The 22,825-nt window shown below is 37.2% G+C and overlaps 1 protein-coding gene across 8 annotated transcripts in view; it reads left to right on the top strand.

The window, feature by feature from the left end:
* The window catches only part of KLF12 (KLF transcription factor 12), a 617,863-nt gene that overhangs the window by 343,271 nt on the left and 251,767 nt on the right, over nt 1-22,825 (top strand). For all 8 annotated transcript variants that reach the window (XM_081551692.1, XM_081551693.1, XM_081551690.1 and 5 more), the window contains one exon: nt 8,495-8,630. In XM_081551692.1, the coding sequence (XP_081407818.1) occupies nt 8,495-8,630 (136 nt within the window). The remainder of the gene's footprint in view (nt 1-8,494; nt 8,631-22,825) is intronic.

Here is a 22,825-nt window from a genome sequence, read left to right as displayed (position 1 = left end):
CTTTCTTTGTAAATGTAAGTCATTTCCATGTCAACTAACTGTGCAGAGCTTCGTTGATATAAAAACAGAACTATTAAGTTCAAAGTAGATTTTCTTCCATTTCTGAAGTGTTTATTAGATCTGAGCACTTTATATTGAGGATCATGATTCAGTGGTACTTAAAATCATTATAGCAGGTCTCTTACCTGTTTCTTGCAAGATTTGATTCTACCCATTTGGCAAACCAGAAAACACAGGGCGGAAAGACCAACTAAGTGAAATAAGAAAAGTGAATTAAAATGCCATGGATTAATGTCTAAAGTCATCTTCTTTGTGCCTTCCAGATGAAAATGAGTTTGATGATCTCATTATTCACCATATGTACCCATCACCAATTCACTTTATTAAGTGTTTTAAATCATCTCTTTCGTAAAGTAGATTCAATTTTGAATAAATCAATTGGAGCTGGTTAGCTTGGGTTTTGAGCAGTTGTAATGAATTGACAAAATGGAAAGGTAGAGGGAAACAGTGGTCTATGAAATCTCAGAAGACTCCTGGAGTTCAGAAGTCTTGCCAACTCTGGAGAGTTACATAATGTTAGTGGAGGCACAGTGTAAAATCCTACTAATAATAAATAGAAAATTTTATGAATTCTTTTAATCGCAAAAGCCTGTGTGCTCTGAGGCATACATCCAGTGAACACAAGACAATTGTAAGTCTCTGTTTTGTTCTTTTTATAAATAAGTAGTTGTAGTCATGCTTCTTTAGAAAGGTGAAACCCTAGTTAATATTGTGATAAGCTCAACAAACATTAATTTTAAGTGGTATTTTAAATGAGTGAATTCCTCCTCTGCAGTTTCCAAGCAGAAACTCATATTGTAGAAGTGACATGTATATTGTTACATTTAAAATATTTTATTGAAAGAAAAGAATATCTTGTTAAATGTAATTTAGCTTAAAAAGTAAACAAAAATTAAGAACATTTTCCTTTTCATGTTATTCTATGGCCTTATACAAACCCCAACATATATATAATTAACTAATATTTTATAGAGTAATAGAAATTTAATGATTGTGACTTTGGACCCATGAATGTTAATATTAGAATACAACCCAGAATGTAATTTTAAAATAAAACGTGAAATAGACACTTACCATTGAATCTTTTGCAAGCTGGGAACCACTGTGATCATTTCAAGCAGAGATCTGCACTTATTACCATCATCTTCATCAGTAAATATTACTTTTTACTCTGTACAAGGGAATATAATCAAAATGGTTTCTCAAGGAGTAGACAGAATAAAAAGGGATGTAAAATAAATATCAGTTCAGTTCAGTCACTCAGTTGTGTCCGACTCTTTGTGACCCCATGGACTGCAGCACGCCAGGCTTCCCTGTCCATCGCCAACTCCCAGAGCTTGCTCAAACTCATGTCCATTGATGCCATCCAGCCATCTCATCCTCTGTCGTCCCCTTCTCCTCCTGTCTTCAATCCTTCCCAGCGTCAGGGTCTTTTCCAGTGAGTCAGTTTTTTGCGTCAGGTGGCCAAGGTATTGGAGTTGCAGCTTCAGCATCAGTCCTTCCAAGGAATATTCAGGACTGATTTCCTTTATGATTGACTGGTTTGATCTCCTTGCAGTCCAAGGGATTCTCAAGAGTCTTCTCCAACACCACAGTTCAAAAGCATCAGTTCTTTGGCACTCAGCTTTCTTTATAGTCCACCTCTCACATCCATACATGACTACTGGAAAATAAGTATAGGCTTAAGTATAATTCAAAATGGAAAGTGCAAGAGTGCCATAAAAATACATAAGTACAAAAATATGGGCATTTTTTAAAAGGGAAGTTTACATTTTGTTAGAAAATGAACGGGAGGTTCATAAAGGAAAGTATTGTTCTTTAGGAAAGGTGTAGAATTTTTTTGACTAAATTGTGCAGACACGGGAATAACCATATGTATTAATAACTGGATTAATGGACTTCGGAGATAGGACACATAAGAGTGCCAAATGAAAAATGAAATTGTAGGATGATTAGTGGGGGCTGCTGAACCTTTTTTGTTGAGGTGGTGGAAAAAACTCAGTGCTTTCGAATAAGGACTGATTGAGGAATCTGTATTTCTCTAGACATCCTTCATTCACTTAATGACTAGAGCAATACCATAGAAGACAAATGTAATATGTAGCAGTACTTTGAGGAAGATTATTGAGTTTATGATGAAAAGAAAGGAAGGGACCTCCAAAGAACCATGGGGTGAATGCAGTAGCAATTAGTGTCTGGTTGAATGAAGGGCACACACAGGAAATGATGAGAGCTCTCAACCTGGGTGGCCAGGAGAATGATGGGTCTCCACTGAGGCTTCAAAGAAGAATAGGACTGGACTTTGAAATTACTTTTGGACATTTAGGTGGAGTCGAATGCTGGAAATATAAATAAAATGAGATTGAGGGCAGAAGTTAGAGCTGGGAACATGAGTTTAGTGTCCATCTCCACTGAGACAGTAACTGAAATTGTAGAAATTGTGGAATTACTGAGATATAAAGAGAGACAAAAATAAGAGGGTAGGTAGTGAGATTTGAAGGGGGGCCTAAAATTTAGGTATATGCAGAGAGAAGAGTTGAAGAAAGTAAGAGGGAGAGAGACTCAAGAGAAGTAAACAGTCTACAGCAGAGTCAGCAAATGCTTTCTCCAAAAGGCCAGATGGTATTTTATGGCAAGCCATATGGTTTTCCATGACAACTACTCAAGTCTGTCATTGTAGCCCTGAAACAGCCGGAGATAAAATCATGAGCGTGGTGTAATAAAACTTTATCTATAAAATTCAGGTGGCGAGACCCACAAGCCTTAGTGTGCCTACCCCTGAAATCAAGGGAGGAGAGAAATTTAGCACCTTATTGACCAGAGACATATTAACATATTTTTAAAGAGTGATACAGTTAACAATCCCTGTGCAGAGTTGTTAAAGCTTCTGGTATGGCGTATCACTAGAGCTTAAAATTGATCAAGAGTTCGTTATATAACCTATGATTGTCATTATCATTCACATTTTGCTCTGTTCTTGTTCCAACCTTGTATATATTATCAATGTCAAATTTTCAAAAATGATGCATCACAAAATTTTGAATGAAGAAGAATTTTTTGGTGAATTTTATGTAGATTACTTTCTGTTATTGTCCAAGCAACATATGTGGTAGTATCTCAAAAGATGATAGTTCTTCATAATATAGTTCTGATTCAGACAGTATGAATATTAGACCACCAAAGAGATGAAAAACCTTAGTGATTGATTCTGATGCGGAAAGTGAAATGAAACTCATGGTGCGGTGCTGGAGAATGCTTCTTTCGCTTCTGCAGAAGAGTGGACTGAAGATAACATGTCAGGAAAATTGGAAGACTTTACAGGTGTATCAGGTGTAACCATTGAATGTAATAACCCTCAAAGTGTTAGTGAAATAAGAGAATTCATTTTTGGCTAGCCAAAAGAAAAATCACCAGCCACAGGTTCCCCCAAAATCCCTCAGTCAATATTAATTAAGAGGCTGGGAGTGAAAATGAAAAGATAGAACCAACAGTCTTGAAAGCTGCAGAGATGGTACTATCACTTAGAAGGGGACCTTGCATTAGGGTATTATAATAACATTATGAAGTTATTATTTAATATAATGGGGGAAGAAGCCATTACACTGTCAAATGTGCAGATAGGAATTTTGGGAAAATGAATAAATTGCATGTATATCAACACAGTACCCACATCACAGGATTTACATAATTGATTGGATTTTTAAATCTTCATTGGGGTTATATAGACAGTGACACTTGCTACTATGTAGAGAAGTAGTCTCATTAGCAGTAACAAAAATTTAAAAAGTAGGACAACAGAGCAGCGTGGAAGCATCAGTAAGTAGAGTGAGACCCGGAAGAGCCAGTTCTGATCCTGGAGTTCACTGTCCTCTGAGTCAAGCTGTATTTACTTAGGAATTTTTCTCTCATCATCTATCTTGATATGCTAGAAGAATCAAGCCTATATTTGAGCAACTGACATTCTGAAGCCAAATGACGTCAGCATATCAGTTGTACAAATGTATTATGAAGAGTGTGCTCCGTAGCCCCACATGTAATAAATTCCTAAGTTTTAATTGACTGCATGCAGCCATATCCAAAGGTCCGTATAGTAAAAGCTATGGTTTTTCCAGTAGTCATATATGGATGTGAGAGTTGGACCATAAAGAAGGCTGAGAGCCAGAGAATTGACACTTTACAACTGTGGTGTGGAGAAGACTCTTGAGAGTCCCTTGGACTACAGGGACATCAAACCAGTCAAGCCTAAAGGAAATCAACCCTGAATATGAAGGACTGATGCTGAAGCTGAAGCTCCAATACTTTGGCCACCTGATGTGAAGACCTGACTCATTGGGAAAGACTGATGCTGGGAAAGATTGAAGGCAGGAGGAGAAGGGGGTGACAGAGGATGAGATGGTGGATGGTATCATTGACTCGATAGATGTGAGTTTGAGCAAACTCCAGGAGATGATGAAAGACAGGGAAGCCTGGCATGCTGTGACAAATCAACCCGCAATTTAGTAGACTGGCACATGAAAGTCAAAGTCGCTCAGTTGTGTCCAACTCTTTGCAACCCCATGGACTATACAGTCTCTAGAATTCTCCAGGCCAAGACTGGATAGCACTCTTTTATTTACTCACAGTTCTGTAAGGCAAACATTTGAAATGGGTTTAGCTGGGCAGTTTTCATGCTTGTCACTCCTGTGAATGCGGTCATCTAGTGGCTGGAATGTGTCCACTCAATCTAGAATGACTTCAGGTCATCTAGCCAAGTCCACAGTTGCTGGGGGAAGCAGTCACACAAGGGCATGAACTCAAGGAGACAAGATTCATTGGAGTGATCTTCATGGTGACAGTGATTATAGGTGGGTGTTTGAAGGACTAAATAGGTTGAAAGAGTAAATAGGTTCAAGTTCAGGTATTGGATTTCTGCAGTTATCCTCCCAGGCTTTCATGACATGGAATGACTTTCACACCATGTTCCCAGTACCTCTCTCTCAGGGATGACACTTTGTCCAGCAATGAGTTAGACCACCTACTGCTGTCTGATCCCTTTTTCATTTAAGAGGAACAAAATCTGAAATGTAGATTCTTTTCAGATGCTTATAGCATTCTTTTCAGTGCTTTCGCTTGGTGCTATCTTACTCAGAGAGAGAGGTATGTTTTTGGTTCTAATGCCCTGGTAACTTTTCCATTTTCTCTCCATGGGCACCTCAAAGAATTAGTGTTCCCTAAATGAGCTGAGAAACTCAAAGACTATTGGAGGTTAGGAAGGGTAGATACCCTTACCCCACATTTAATAAAAATAGAGTGGAATTATGCAACTATGTAGATTAGCTAATCATCTGACCTAATCAGCAATGCAGATTTTAAGAAGCTTTTCTAATTACTTCCTCAACTTGGCTGAAGGTATGAGTAAGAAGAGTTTCCCAGCATGATGGCAGCAGATGTATTTCATAATATTTATTGAAAATATTGGAGAGTGATCCTCAATTATAATGTTCCTGAAAAGTACATCAGAAAAGGCATTATATTTAACATATTTTAAGCTTTCATTAAGATATAAACATAGCATAATTTAGATGATCAACTCTCCCACCAGTTATTTGGAATCTGTCACGCAGTGAGACTAACTTTCCCAGCCAGATTGGTTGCTGGTTAAGTGCCTGTCTCTTCCTTGAGTGATGTGACTTCCCAAGTGATCTCTATTTGTCTTGATGAAAATGGGACCACCGAAAATATCCTCTTTTCTTTGGCTATTTGTTCATTTGATATCTTGGCAAAGGAGTCTTAGTGCATGGTGTTTCAAGAACTTTAAATGTTGAATTGTTGATGTTTACAGGTATATGTAAGACCACACAGTGAGTCTGATACTAAATTTCTTGACTAAATTCAGCAGTTACGAACGAGTGTTAAAAGAATCATTTTGTTGTGGGGATTGCCCAACAGGAGACTGATCTGTGAATTTCTGGTTGATCTGTCTGTATCATCCCTGTGTCTTGGGCTACTTGAGTGCTAGCTGTTCGTCTTTACCTTCCTTTCTGTGAGCTTCTGAGTATCATTCCAGGGGCTTCCCAGGTGGCACAGTGGTAAAGAATCCACCTGCCAGTGTGGGAGACTTAAGAGATGGAGGTTCAATCCCTGGGTCAGAAAGATTCCCCTGGAGGAGGGCATGACAACACACTCTAGTATTTTTGCCTGGGAAAAACCCCATGGACAGAGTAGCCTGGTGGGCTACAGTCCATAGGTTCTCAAAGAATTGGACACAACTGAAGGGACTTAGCATGCATGCACGTTCATTTCATATAAGGCAGCCTGAGCCAGTTTCTATTGCCTGGAGCCAAAATAAATCTTAAATGATCTAATGCCTTCAGTGCCTTTGGAATGACCGAATGCCTAAGTAGCTATATGTTATTACATGGTTGTGAAATTGGTTACTTTCCTTTACAAAGAATTTCTCCAACCCCCTCTGTTAGGAACTCTTCTCTAGAGATCAAGTGGAAAAGAAACAGCCTTTGTCTCATCATGTGGTATGAAGATAGCATTCAAGAACTTAATTTGCATCATTGCATAATTCCTGGTGTGAACATGAGGTCTGTATTGGTGGAAGTAACCAGTGATGAGTCATATGACAGTGAATTGTTTTATTTGAGGATAGACCCAGAAAAGATGGATAGTCCAATGTATGATTTGATTTCTTTGCTAGAGACTTTGAAACTAGGACATAGTTAGGCATTTGAAAGTTATCAGATGTGATACCTTTCTGTCCAAACTCTTAAATATCTAGATCAAAGTTTCTCAGCCTGGTGCTGTTGATATTTTAGACTGGCTCTTTGTCTTGAGGCCATGACTGTCCTGCATACCGTATTACATCTAACAGTATCCTTTGCATCTGCCTACTGGGTACCAGTAGCATCTCCCTTCCTTCAAGTTGTGATGAATCACTGTGTCTTTAGACGTTGTCAGATATCACTTGGGGGGCAGATAAGTCCTCAGCAAAGGACCACTACTTTAGATTAGTTTTATTATTTTCTCTTCAATTTAGCCAACATTCACTAAACTCTTCGATTCCTCAAAGTACATTTTGCTATGTGTATACTTGCAGAATGTATGTCAGGTATAGTCACACCTTAGATTTCAACAGATATTAGCACCTTCCTAACCAAGTTTAGTTAGAAACCTGTCACAACTCTCTAGATATAGTTTTTCTATTCATATAGTCAGTATTAGGTAAAATCATAAGAAATTGTATTTTGTGGGTTAAGGAAGTGGGAAAAGTCAGCATTTCCCTGCGACTCTACCTGATGTATGATGCACAATAACAAAAACAACAAAAAAAAAAGAGGGAAAAAATGAAACTGTAAATGTACCCCAATGTCATTGTAACTGTGATTTTAAGTTCATTTTGCTTTTCCTTGCAACTCGTAGTGGTTTTAGAAGTCTTACGTAGGCATGCTTGAAGAGCAGGAATCTGGTTGGAGCTGGCTGCGAGTTGAAATCATATATTTTAGCAATGCAATTATGTAGCTAGCACAGTGCTTTCAATTTAGAAGGTGTACTTCTTTGGTGCTTGAAGCGAGGGCTGACGGAATTCCTAGTTGGTGGTTGCTAAAGCTGTTCGTAAAGAGAAGGAGGTGGAAGTGAAACCAGTTTTGAAAAATATACATTAATATATTAAATGTTGATGGTAACCTTCTCATTTGGAAGGATCTGGGGGTCCCTGTCAACAAGGGTCAGAACGTGGGGCTATTTCTTGCCTCAGCAAGCATGCAGTGAAGGAGAATCTTACCTAGAAAATGCTGTTTGGGAAAATAAGATCAGGATAATGATGAAGGGCACTGTCTAACACATGTAAATACAGTTAAAATGACAGGCTGCTAGTTCTGTTATTTTTCTGCTCTCAGATCTCCACTTACAGCAACAATGAACTATGAGACAAGGATTCACTGTAATATGAAAAACACCTACACCTTGATATTACTCTTGTAAACCTTGTTCTTCTCTAAGCTTCTGATTAGAGCTATAAGCAAACAAATCCTCTCCCTCCTGCTCTCCACCTCCCGGGCAGTGTTAGTATGCAACAAAATGGCCAGAACTCTGGCAGCAGAAGCAAGAAGAAGGGCCAGAAGGTAGAACAATAACTCACGAGCTACCTAATCATCTTCTGACCACTCAGCAGTTGGTAATATCGTGGATTTTATACGTTCTATTCTGTAATCATCCCCTGAAACTACCAAGAGCTGATGGCGGTTTTATAAATCAGATGAGCAAGGGAAAAGAGTCAGTGAGTGCTCAGTCCATAAACTACGTCGCTTTCACTAATTCCTGGGATTTCTAGAGGATACCATGTGTGTCATATACACAGAAGAGACATTCCGTGCTTGATGTTGGTCCAGGACAAGGTTAACTTTCTGCACACTAATTTTAATTCATTATATATGCCTTTTTTTCCCAGCACAAATGGACCCCCGAGGCCTATCTCCCAGACAAAGTAAAAGTGACAGTGATGATGATGACCTGCCAAATGTGACCTTAGATAGCGTTAATGAAACTGGATCTACGGCCCTTTCCATAGCCAGAGCAGTACAAGAGTAAGTATCACATTCTCAGGATGAAATAAGAATTGCCAAGGTGTTCGATGGATAATGGAAACAGCAGCATCTCCTTCCCCAGACCTGTCATTCCAGCTCTGACTGGGTACTTGTGTCAGCATCTTTCCATGCAGCCTGTGTTCTTTGGGAGGAGATCAGGGGAATCATGGAGTGTTTTACATAGTTAAATATTTGCATTTGAGAAATGAGACTTCTTTTTTAATACTTCCCACACCTTCCCAACTCTAAAAAGAAATATACAATATTTTACATTCTTTTTGAATGTCACTATCTAATTATCACCTTTATCATTTTCATATAGAACAGTTAAGAGAAATAAAACCCGACAAGCATTATTATCTTGTGTTGATAGGATAAAATATGGGATAGATTTTTTGAAATTTAAAATTTTGAAGATAACATGTTACCTCTTTGAAAAACTCAAATCATATGTAATTTTTGAAGAGCTCTTTCTTGCTCCTTTAACTGCAACATGGGCTTAGATTTTAGCCCTCATTTATTGACTAGAGCTGCTTTTTCATCATTGTCAAGTCTGTGTCTAGAATTGCACCCATGACTAGTCCATGTGTATTTTGTCTCTAGCATAATTTTTAATAACATAGTCTTAAAGAAGAGGAGGATTTAAATTAAGCCATTATTACTGCTGACACAAAAGTTCATTAACACTTTACTTAAAACAATCTTGGTTACCTCCCCTGTACTAATTCTTTTTCCCCAAGTATTGACTAAATAGCTACTCTATTCATGAATTAGGTCTTGAAATTAAAAAAAAAATTTAGTGGCACATTTTAGAATTTAGACCCTATATGTGGGTATTTGTGTGTGTGTATAAAATGAATAATATACCTCCATGTTATATAGACACTAAGTATTATATATTTACATTATATATGTATGTGTATACACACAAATATATATGATATATTTGAGGAAGCAATATATTGCGAATCTAGTCAAATTTGCAGCTAGATTTAGATTCAAATTTACATTCAAACTCTTAGTAGCCATGTGACATCTAGCAAGTTAGCCACTCTGAGATGTTTCTTCATCTGTAATAAGAAAGACTGCTTACCTTACAGGACAACTCTGAGGGTGTGATATGGTTGCATGGCATGAAAATTGAACTGAAAAATTTTGACAGATGAGAGCCTCAAGGAAGGGTAAAATTAGTATTACTAATGATAGATAGTTGTTACAATAATAGTGATAGTGTATAGTATAAGTACGTGACAACTAGGAAATATAAATATTGCAAATGTCATTATGCTAATATTACTATTGAAGACACTGAGGATCAGAGAAGTTCAGTGACTTGTCCAAGGTCATTTTATAAGTGGTGACAAGACAAGGTTTAGAATTTCTAACTCACAGAACAGGTCTTTTTCTATGAGTGCCTTGTAATGTCTGTTAACAATCGTATTCTTCCACTTGAACATGTATAAAAACACTTTTTTCTCCCATTGTTCAAATAACTGGTTGTAGTAACTTAGTTTCTCTGTGTGGTGATGAGCACAGCAATTCTGGTTTGTGGGAGCGAAATCTTAAGGTCAGGGATTCCATTTTCTCACCTGTAAAAGTAGACAGACTGTTGTAAAGGTTCAATTTGGAGATGAATCATAAATTTCACAGACATTTTAATTACACTTGTTTTTCTGTGCCATATAATATATACATAATTTGTGTGTACATATGTTACGAATATGTGTGTTTCTTTTATTTCAGATGTTAGGGTTTGGCAGTGTGATTACTAAAATCTAAGTTATGCTTATTCCATTTGGAGCTGATAGAGTAAATAATGGTACTAGCTTCTCAAATATAATCACTTTTTATGCTTCTAGTATTATGTGCTGATAATATAATAGTATACTTTAATATGAAACTTTTAACAGCAGCCTCAGGAATTGGAGCTTCATTTTCAACGTAACTTCTCTAATCTGCTTTGTGAAAATGTTTGGAAGCCACGATACTTTGTTCCTACTGTGCATATGCCTGCCTTTATTACTATTACAAAAGTTGCTTGTGTATCTAGGGAAATGCCAGATTCATTATTCATGTAAGTGTTTTCATTAAACGATTAGTAAAGAATACTGAGCTGTCACTTGGGAAGCCCTAGAATGCCAGGACCCATCAATAGTTAATTAAGCATCATTCAAGAAAGAATATGTGTGTGTAAAAACTGAGAAGTGATAAGATACTATGAGGTGAAGTGAAAAGAATGTTCTCCAGAGACCTCTTAAATGTAGGTACATTTCAAAACTTGTAACAATATGTTGAGGAAAACTTTAGGCTCAGACAAATTAGTATATAGTCCTTGCTAGAGAATTAAAACAAAACAAAACTATCCTTAGGTTTACCCAGAGTTAACTTTCAGTGGACATGTGTTTCTGTTCTTCTCTTAATTTCTCTTTGATTTTTCGTGCGTATCTGTTTCACTATTAATTTCTCCTTCCTCTTTTTCTGTTTGCCTTTGGATTATGATGCAATCTATTAACACAAAAGCTGGGCAACAAACAAACAAGCAAAATTCCAGTATACTATGCCCAATTCAAAAATGTATCCCATCATAAGAAGACAGAACATCGTTTCACCATGTACCAGATGAAAGGATTTCAAAACACATATGTGCATCTATTTCTGGCACTTTCAGAACTTTCCTTAGAGTTAGGTGAGAAGCATGTCTGTAGGTAAAGAGGTGATAAAATCAAGGGTTTATGTGCTCTAGAGGTAGCACATTTTAAAATTCCTGGGCAACCAAAACACATTTGTCTCTGTAATTAAAGCCATGGTTTAGGAAGAGTTCTTAACTCATTGGCCACCAGTGTAGTGTGAAGGAAGAAAGGGGGACAATGAAGTAGGAAGATATTAGGAAAGATGATAAGCAGAGAGGGATTAAACTTGTCTTGTCCTTCAAACAAGACACTAACCCACAAGATGACTCTCTCCAATCATATCTCTTTTTCATCTCCTTTCACATTCAGGTTCATAGTCTTGCCTCTGTAGTCATCACCATAGTTTGAATTTTTGACTTGGTGGCTCACTTTTTGACACTGTATTTACATAGCATAACCTTAATATGCTATTAAATGCTGTTTTAAAATATTTGGTATTATACATGTTACTGGTTTTTAAAATGAATGCTCTTAAGTCTTCAGTTTAATATTTTTCCTTGATTTGAAATGCAGGAGTTGTTAGCCAAAGTTGCCTCTCTCCTCACCCCAATATGTTTAGCTATTCTTGTCTTTAAAAAAGAACACTGGTTGGTGGCTTGAACAGCAACCTGAGTTCACTTCCATCAAATAGATTTTTATAGAGAGGCTCCTGAACTGTGCTTGAACTGTTCATTTCAACCATTTTCATTGATTCATTTGCTTCTCATTTATCAGCTCAGCTTCAGTGAATTCAGATAAGCGGGAAGAGCTGGCCATAGAGAGGCTCTTCTTGTATTTCAGCTGTGGAGGTACTGTCCAAGCCAGAGACAGGTATCCAGTAATTGTGACAAAGTCAGCTTCCAGCAATTCATAGAACATCTGTTTTGCTTTGATCTGGGTTTTTTTATTTTTTTTTCTCCCTCTGATGCTGTAATAGGGTCATTACCCTTAGCTACTTGACATACATAATTATGAAATAAATGTTTGGAAAAAGAGAAGTACAGGCACATGATTAGAGCAAATTATTATAATTAACTCTAACCCTCAGCAAAACTATTTTTTAAATAGGTAAAATTTGGCTCTCTTACCCAGAGCCTCTAATTTCTGTACCCCTTTTTCTTCTTTCTAGTTCTAAACCTTCATACTCCTCATTTGGTGATGCTAGTAGAATAATCAGCTTCCTTCAAACTAAAGTGTAAATGAATACGAATATCTGAAAGAGGGCCTTCCTCAGAGAATTTCTATTCAACCAGGAACAAGCCTTAAACTGAAAGAAAAAGATCTAGTCATGATACTTTCGGTAAGAGTGAAGTGGGAAAGGGTAGAGCAGAGGGTGAGAAAAGCAAATGAAGATGTTAAAGAGATGGACTTGGTTTTTTTCAAGGTCAGTTTTTGCAGAGTTGGTAAATGCACATTATTTTGTAACTCACATGGTATCTGAATTCTCTACCCTGTCTGATCTTGATAATAAGTCTCAGAGGGTGGGGGAAAAAAAAAGCAACATGTATTAGTAGCAGTAGCAGCTTTTTGCTTTAGTTAGCATCCCTAAAATCTGCACCTGGTAAAAGGATATTCTTTTAAATGGCTCCTTGTCGATTACATTTAAGCTAATTAAAACAATACCTTGTTCCCCCTGTTTTTATTATATTGCTTGTGTCAAGTTCCCTTCTTCTTAAAGCAAAACAATTTGTGAATTCTGGAAATGAAGAGACATATATCTTTGTTAAATTTTCACTTAGATGTTCTTTGAAAGAACAGATGTGGCAGCAAGTTAGCTGTCCTGTTACTTCCTTCAGATTCTGTTACTGGTTCAAACATCATGGTTCTTAATTTAGAAAGTTGCATCTGATGATCAAAGAAAAGTCAGAAATCTTTTTTTTTTTTTATAAACTTATTTATTTTAGTTGGGGGCTAATTACTTTACAATATTGTAATAGTTTTTGCCATACATTGACATGAATCAGCCATGGGTTTACATGTGTTCCCCTTCCTGGACCCCCCACCCACCTCCCTCCCCATCCCATCCCTCTGGGTCATCCCATTGCCCCGGCCCTGAGCCCTTGTCTCATGCATCGAACATGGAATGGTGTTCTGTTTCACATATGATAATATACATGTTTCAATGCTATTCTCCCAGAACGTCCCACCCTCACCTTCTCCCTCAGAGCCCATAAAATTGTTCTATGCATCTGTGTCTCTTATTCTGTCTAAGAAATCTTGTAGGTTTTTGATGGGGATTATGTGTTTCTCATTGTACTTATTTTAAAATTCTTGATCTTTATTTCTCAATTTCCTTGTATCTAACTGGGTTAATGTCTTTTAAATGATTGTAGAGAACAATCCTAGAGATAAGAGCAAGAAAAGGCTGTTACTGACTGCCTGTGAGTGTGTGCGTGCTCAGTCATGTCCAATTCTTTGAGACACCATGGACTGTAGCCCCCCAGGCTCCTCTGTCCATGGAATTTTCCAGGCGAGAATACTGGAGTGGGTTGCCATTTCCTTCTCCAGGCGATCTTTCCTACCCAGGGATGGAACCCGCATCTCTTAGTCTCCTGCGTTGGCAGGCAGATTTTTTACCACTAAGCCACCTGGGAAGCCACTGGCTGCCTAGTTTCAGGCAGATTCTATGAAAACTCATATAGTTTTCGTTTAATTTGCCCTATGCTCCCTTTTTTATGCACAAATAAAGAAAAGGAAGTCCAGAGAGGTTTAGTCTGTCTCCAGAGGTCCTACAGCTGGTAATTTGCAGAGCTCATTTTGAAATCAAAGTTTTATCTGACTATAAACCCAGATTCCTTTATGAAGACAGCTCCTGTTTTTATGCTGTGGCTTTAAAATCTCTAAACCATAACTATGTAAAATTCGCACAGTTTTTTTGAGCCTTGAATCCCAATAAGAATACAACTTTTATGAAATAATTTCTGATTTTTATTTCATTTTTAAACTCACTGTTACTTTAAATGTAATCTGACGTAAGGGGAGGTGGGGGTTCCCTGGTGGCTCAGACGGTAAAGAATCTGCCTGCAGTGTAGGAGACTCCGGTTCAATCTCTGGATCGGGAACATCTCCTGGAGAAGGGAATGGCTACCAACTCCAGCATTCTTGTCTGGAGAATGCTGTGGACAGAGGAGTCTGGAGGGCTGCAGTCCATGGGGTACACAAAGAGTCTGGCATGACTGAGCAACTCGCACTGAAGGGGGAGATAATTCAATCAAATGCCTTCTCAGAAATGGTTCTTAAAAAGGTATTCCACTTTGTGACTCACACGTAACATTATATTGATATGTAAAGAAAAAGTACAGATATATTAGAGTGTTCTTTATATAACACTGTTGCTATTATTTTAAGAAGTGATTATTTCAGTATAAACACATGTGCTGACATTTCCAAAATGAACATCCTTTTTAGAATTGCTTTCTGTCAGTCTATAAAAGGAGAAGTTTGTTCAAGGGCTGAGATGGTACTGTGTCATCTAATTTTGCTTCTTCAGCTGAAGGATTTGAAGGCATCGGGTCATGCCTTTTCTGTTTTCTGCTGATTAGAACGAACCTAGCTGAGCTGATTGTGCCCAGAGACTAGCCACAGAGCTCAGTATGTCAAATAATTTCAGTTCTTTTGTGTTAAATATTTCCCAAATTCTTGTCTCATTATACAAAGCTATATTTTTATTTAATAAGCCTATTGTGTTTGTGTGCATGCATGGTAGGTTGCTTCAGTCATGTCTGACTCTTTGCAACCCTATGGACTATAGCCTGCCCAGGAATTGAACCTGCGGCTCCTGCATTGGCAGGTGGGTTCTTCACCACTAGTGCCACCTGGGAAGCCCATAATGTGTTTGGAACACCTTCAAAGTCCCACATCATGTCTTACCAGAGAAATAGGTTTGGTTCCCGTTCTGTAGGTGAAAGCTAGCTCTCTAACAGACTAATGATAGACATCATGGCTGATGAGGCTGCTGCTGATGGGTAAATCTGAGAGGCATTCACTGTCTTGCCAAGGAAATAAACACTTTTATGTTGCTCTTCTTCTAAGGTAGGTCAAAAAAACTCCTGATTTTTTGTGAATGAATATAGATAAAGTCTAAAGTATGCACTTAGCCTTCATCAACCCAACATTCTTGCAAGATTTAAAAAAAAAAAAAAAGATAATGATCACTGAGTAGCTCAATCCCTGGGTGTTTAATAGCAAAATGAAGCCTGTACTCTTATACCATCACTTTTATCGACTTTGATGAGATCCGATTGGTCCCTCTTTCACTTAAAAAAAATATGATCAGTTTTTATAATAATTTGATATTTGAGCTGTTTTGTGAATTAGCAAATTAAGTCATGTCTTCATTTGGTGAATAATTAATTCGTTTGTTCAACTCTGAGTTACCTGCTGGAGATACGGGATGACTGATTCACAGTACCGTATCACAAGGAGCTCAGAATAAACCTACATGAGGCAAATTAAAGCCCAAAGGGATGAAAGCGTGAAGCAGGAAAGCAAAGGACAGGTAGCTCGTCCGGAGTAGAGGAGAGACACGTGGTAGGGTTGTACCAGTTCACACTGACTGGCGTGGAGCTGAGTATGGTGAAGAGCTGGGAGGTGAAGCTGCTTCGGGAGGTGTGTAGGGACCTGATCAGGAACGACGGCTTTACTCTGTAGACAATGGAGAGACATCAATAGATTTTAAATGGGAATGGCATCGTCAGCTTTGTGTCTTACACATTTCAGTCTCAAGGAAGCTGAGTATGGTGGTGCAGGTTGAACACTGTGCATCCCAAAGGGTGCCATTTCTGTGAATGGTGCTGCCTAGCTGCCCACAGCTTCCACAGTTAGACACAGGAGCTTGTGGTGTAAAGATACATATAAAGAGCTTTATATATCTGCATGTATGTACATATGTGTGTATGTATAGACACCCTTGTGTCCATTCATATGAGACCCTCCCATATATTGAGCTGTTCAGAGGATGGATAACATATCCTCCTTGTATCTCCACAGCTGGTAGCACAGTGCCTGGCCAGGGACTTTTTCATACACTAGAACAGCTTTGAATAAAATAGACAAATCACTGATTTTGTGGTGCTTATATTCTAGTGGAGGAAGTAAGAGAAAACAGACAGTAAGCGAATAATACCTCTGAAGAGAGCTTTGCTGGTGGCTCAGTGCTAAAGAATCCGCCTGCCAGTGCAGGAGATGGGGGTTAAATCCCTGGGTTGGAAAGATCCTTTAGAGAAGGAAATGGCACCCCACTCCAGTAATCTTGCCTTGGAAATCATGTGAACAGAGGAGTGTGACAGGTTACCATCCATGGGATCACGGAGAGTTGGATATGACTGAGCATGCACACACCTCTGAAGAAGGGAAGTGCTATGGAAGCGGGAAAACAGGTATGGGTACTGGGTGGGGTGGAGGTGGTAATTTCATATAAGGCATTTGAAGGACTCTGATAAGGTTATATGTTAGGAGAGCCCTAAAGAGATATGAGGTCAATTCACTAGGTTATCTGAAGGAACAGCCCTCCAGGCAAAGGAAATAACAAGTGAACAGACTCTAAGGCAGGAATATTCTGGAGTGAGTAAACAGACTCACCGACCAACTAGAGGACATGAATTAGAATTCCTTAATTTTGCGGAAGAAACTAAGTTCTGTAGATGCTAACTGTTCTAGCATCACTTCCTTAGGGCGAGGGAGACAGGACTGAATCTCTAGTATCTACTCATACTTTTCCCTCTGTGCTGTGATTAAAGTTCTTTTTTTTTTTCCCAAAGAAATCTGCAGTTACTTAACCAGAATGGAAGTCCAAAAACAAACATGCAAAACAATTTTTCTTTCAAAACACGTCGTTACTTTCAAGTTACTTCTTTTTGGCTGGGTTCTTCAAATCTAATTTTGTATCCCTGATGAGTCAAAAATATTTATTATCCTAGAGAGTTTTTAAAAAATATATTGTTACTATATCGTCTAGGAAGCATTAGCACTTTTTCTCCAGAAATGATGCAACTGTTGTTTCAAGTGAGAACTTACCCTAAGAATTTTTTATGTATGAATCTTTTTGATCACTCAAAAGTAAAATAAAGGACAAGGCACCAGAATCGCCTGGTAGCCCTGTGGTTAGGACTCTGTGCTTTTTTTTTCACAGCAGGGCCCCAGGTTCAATCCCTGGTCAGGGAACTGAGATCCTACAAGCCATGTGATGTGATCAAAAAAAAAAGAGAGAGAAAGAGAATACAAGTAATGCAGTTTGTTCTAGAAATGGCAGAAAGTACAAAAACAAATGAGCAAAAAAACAAGAAAAACAGCAAAGAAAATAAAAGACATCATATATGGAAGCTTCTTCTACACAGGTGTTGCTGTTATGAGACTGATCTATATCTCATCTCTGTGGCAGGCGTTTGATATGCCATGTGTAATGCTAAGCAATGAGTTTAACCTTCCCCCATCCCAACTGAACTGAACATCATCTTTTGGTATATACTACAGATATAAACAGATTATTTGTGTAGCTTTTGTAACCACTTAGAAATTATTGTTAACTGAATGTTGATTTGTTTTTTAAACTCTCATGCCTCATTCTAACATGAATTTATTACTTCTAGATAATCAATTTAAAAATATATAGAAATCTAGGTTTTTAAAGCCAAACCTTTTGTTTTTATATTTATTATTAGAGATTCCAAAGTTATATCATAGAATGAGTCAACCACTTTTATTTGAGAGTAGCTACTTATTTTTGTTAGTAATTGCTGAAATGACTCATAATTTAAAATAAAAAGATATTTCATGTGGTCATGCAGTATACTCCAAACTGATGGCAGGTATTAATTTGCTGTTAATCGTTTGACCTACTTCTCTGTGTGAGATCTTTGTGTAGCTTTTTACTTTCTATATGTTCTACCTATAATTGCATTGAAAATTTGTATATGCCATTTATATTTCTCATCCATATATTCCTAATGAGTGTAACTAGTAAGTATAGGTAGTCATTTCTCATGCATTTTTGATGTGTGTTGACATAGATACTCAATGATTATGTTGAAATATTAATAAGTTTCTCTAGAAGTTCCCAGAACTATTCATCACTCTTTCATTTATTAATATAGTCAGAAAGAGTACACATGATAGAAAACCATACTGTAATATATTTGAAATTAACTCAATTCACCAGGCTATAATCTCTTCCATTTTCAGTCAAATGCTCTAGATACTCTCTCTTCTTATTATTCTTCATGAGTTATTGCCATCATACCATAATTTTCCTTCACTTTATAGCACTTTCCCACACGTGAATCTCATTGAATACATTTACTTACATGCATCAAATGGAAGTAGAAAATTAATGGGTACGTTTTCATGGAGAACCTGCTGCTATAGAGAAAAATCTGACATAGAAAAAGATAGCTTGGATCAGATAGAATCTTAGCAGGATGACATTTGACCACGATATTGAACCATCTTCTTTCACAGTCACAAACTTAAGAGTTGCCCCTAGATTGTAATCTAGTACATTATTCATTATGGCTTGTCCTAACAGTTAAATCCCAAACCATGTGCAGTTAGTGTAGTAATAATGCCAGCAAATTTTGAGGCAATTTCTGATTAATCTTTTGAAAAATTATTTTCATGGGAGAAGGAACGCCAGTCTAAAATAAAATTAATTCTGTCAAAGTATGCTTTCACAATTCACTGACATATTATTAGTGTTACTTTACCTCTACTTGTGGAAAAGCAAATCTAATATATAAAAAAAACAAGTTTTGACTTATTTTAAAGCTAATTATGTATTCTGACTTAAGTGATCATTTTATCAACTTGATTTCTAATATTAGACTGAGTGAAATAATATTTCTGGGAACAAGTTTGGATCTTTTTTGATACTGTGAATAAAATTATGTTTACCTACCTATTCATATATCCTTTCAAATATTGGTTAATGTTACTTTTGGTTGCAATTAACAATACATGTTACAAGAACGCTTAAACATGGAATTGTTTTTCTAGTATAACAGGAAGTCTGGAGTAATAAGCAGGACAGGCTGCATGGAATATCCTGAGGTTTGTCTTAAGGTTTCGCCTCTCTTCCTATTTTGTTGTCTTTCAATTGTGGCTTCCCAGGACCTGCAGTGCAGGAGACCTGGGTCTAATCCCTGGGTCAGGAAGATCCCCTGGAGAAAGGAATGGCTACCCACTCCAGTATTCTTGCCTGGAGAATTCCATGGACAGAGGAGCCTGGTGGGCCCCCGTCCATGGAGTCGCAAAGAGTTGCAATGACTGAGCAACTAACACTTTTTTCACTTTTCAATGGTTATATGAAGTCAGCTGCACCTCCAGATATCCTGCCCTTACAAGAGACAGAAGGGAAGGGGTAAACGCAGAAAGAACAAACTAACCAGAAGACCATACCAGGCAACTGTGTTACTTTTAAAAAGTTTTCCCAGGAGACTCACCATATGACTTCTGATTATATCTCATTGACCAAAATTGGTTTATGTGTTCCCAATTATTTGAAGTATGGCTATGGAGAAGAAAAGCATGGACTGACACAGTTAACCATTAACGTTTACCACCAAATTTCAGTTTAATACCTAAGAAAAATATGGCACCACCCCAAATTCAATATCAAGGTTTTTTTTTTTTCCCCTAATCAGTCGTATATTGCCAATATAATGCTGTGTAGGCAGTCATTCCAGATCTTAGTAGCGTACCATCATAAAACACTTACTTCTCTCCTATATATCAGCTGGTCATTTGGAGCAGGTCTTATGGTTGTTGGAGCAGGACTGTTCACTCATTTTTCTAAACCCAAAGGACAGCCCAGGGCAAATATATCTCACAGCAACACTAGAGCACAAGTGGGCAAGCCCTACTGTACAAACAAAATCTAAGCCCTTGCTCATGTCGCTCATCTGACAGCATCCCATTGGCCAAAAAAAATCACATGACTAAACCCCGCACCAGTGTTAAGGAAATCCATTCCTCCAATGGAGATGTAAAGTTTTAGGAGAGTGATGACTAGTGTACTGGTATTTCAGGGGAAAAAACAGATGTTGTTTACAGAAGCAGTTGAAATTATTTTTGAAATCTTAAGTTTTAGCAAATTTTAGTCGTATTCTCATGAAATTTCTAGATGGCTCTGGTGGATCTTCTTTCTAGATTTGCTTTCTAGATTTTCTTAATGATGTATGTTTTAAAATCATTAATAGCAGGTAGATTTACTGAATCTTGATATCTGGATTTCATAGTGTGAATTTATCTCCAGGCCTTATATTCTCAGAGGTACTTTATTTTGTTACAAAACGGGTGTAACAGAGCTGTATTGCAAAAGGTAGCACTTAGCAAGAAGCTGGTTCTAGCTGAAGAAGCAAAATCTGTGAAATGTTATCAGTCTCTAAACTCAAGTTAAATTTGGTTAACCTATTATGGTGCACAAAATGACAAAAAAATAGCATCAGCTAATGTGTCTTTTCCCTTGATTTCTGGAATTAAATAGCTATAGACTCTGTAGTGACAAAATACAAAAGTTGTCGTACAGATAGTAGAAAATAAAATCTCTGAGCTAAAATTTCATGCCCTTTCAGCAAAAATTGTTTTCATCTTCATTTCTGCATCCGTTCTCCATTTTGTTCTGTAAATGTAATGATTGATTATTACAAGCGAGAGAAAACAAGGTATTGATTCATGGAGTTTCCTTTTTCTAATGCAGATATAAAACTCATTGTAAATTTTTTGTACATTTAGAGAAACTTTTTCTGGTATGTGATAGTAAAGTGCAATCAAGGAAATCTGTTAGAAAAAATAAGTGACTTCTTAAAATCAAGAGATTAGTGTCTCTTCTTGTCAACTTGTATTGGGTAGATTAAATTGTGGGGTTAAGATATTAATTTTTCACTGTAACCTTTTTTTATGAGGCTTATTATGTAAGAAAAGTCAGTAGATCAGTAAAGCTTTTATGATGTGAGAATATCCAGCAAAATTATTGCCAAGAAAACAAAATAGTTGATGAATTAAAAGCATGTGATCTCTTTACATACTGAAATCAACCTGGTTTTTTAAAATGTATTTACAGTCTTCACTTTTTACTCCTACATTTTTACCTAAGCTTCCAGATTGACAGTTAAAATAAGTTTCATAAATCTTGCCATGTATACCTTTAAAACATCAGGATCATCCTAGTGTTTTGAAAGGAATTGCATAATAAATTATTAGTCATGAAAATGAGTAACAAGTTGGTCACATGCCCAAAAAAATCAGGAAGACTATATCGGAAGTTATTGAAGTAGTTCACACACGAGCACTTCTGGGCCTGGGCCAGGGCTCCAGTGGTGGCTTTTGAACCAGTAACAATATCCCTAAGTGTTATATTAAAAATGTCCTGCTTTATGAGTCTCAGTTTATTTTTATCATGTATCTCGCCATGTTCCTTAATACAGCACTGGATGAATTATCTCATTTTACTGAGGACAATAAGACTCAGAAAAGTTAAGTATGTAGCAAGTATCATAGAATAAGGAGTCATGCTCATAATGTCCAATCAGATATAATTTTTCAGTACATGTTAAAAGTGCTCCTTCCTGCATTCTGTCTTGAAGGGAAAGGATTTATAATTTCTGCCTTAAAGAAATAAGTAATAGTTTTAGTGATAACTAGACTCTAAAGAATAAGATAATGGCAGGAAAATTGGCCATACCTTTGAACCAAATAATGTAATTAAGTGGAGTGGGTGGATTTTGATAAATTGGTGAATTTACAAATGGAACTGTCCTGTTGGGATTTTGAAATCTAGAACTGGAACTGATTAGAGAAGGCTGGAAGTATAGAAGGCTGTCATTGGCATAAGAATGATTATTGAGATTTATTTTTTTCTTTTTGAGGTATTATTCGCATGCAATAAAACATAATTTGAAAGTATAGTTCAAAGGATTTAACAATTGCATATATAGTTGTCCTTTGGTATCCATGGAGATTGGTTCTAGGACCCATGTAGCCCCACAATCCCTGGATGCTCAAGTCCCTTTTAAAAATGGCTTAGCATTTGCACATAACCTATGCATCTTCCCTTATACTCACTTTAAATCATCTCAAGATTGTTTATAGCACCAATATAATGTAAAAGTTATGTAAATAGTTAATAAATATAATACAAATGTTATGTAAATAGTTACCAGTTCCTGGAGAATTCAAGTTTTGCTTTTTGGAACTTTATGGGTATATTTTTTTAGTATTTTCAGTCCATGGTTGATTGAATCCATAAATGCAGAACCCTCAGATGGGGTGGGCATGGCTAGGGACCAACTGTACTCATACACCCCTAACCAAACCCAAGAAACAGGACCCTTCCATCAGCCAAAAATTTACCTTCACCCTTTGCCCCCCGCAGTAAATTCAGTGCCTCCTCCCAACGCGAAGCCAAACATTTTCTGATGTCTGTCACCATGGATTAATTCTAGAGCATCATTTGTAGAATTGTATACTATGTATTCTTTGGTTTCAGTCTTCTCTCGCCCAACATGATGTTTTTGAGATTCTTGCATGTTGTTA

The sequence above is a fragment of the Giraffa tippelskirchi genome, chromosome 12 (assembly GCF_054371585.1).
Source record: "Giraffa tippelskirchi isolate mGirTip1 chromosome 12, T2T-mGirTip1v1.2.pri, whole genome shotgun sequence".
Taxonomy (NCBI): Eukaryota; Metazoa; Chordata; class Mammalia; order Artiodactyla; family Giraffidae; genus Giraffa; species Giraffa tippelskirchi.
The sequence above is the reverse complement of the archived record's forward strand: the minus strand, read 5'-3'. Positions and strand labels throughout refer to the sequence as shown.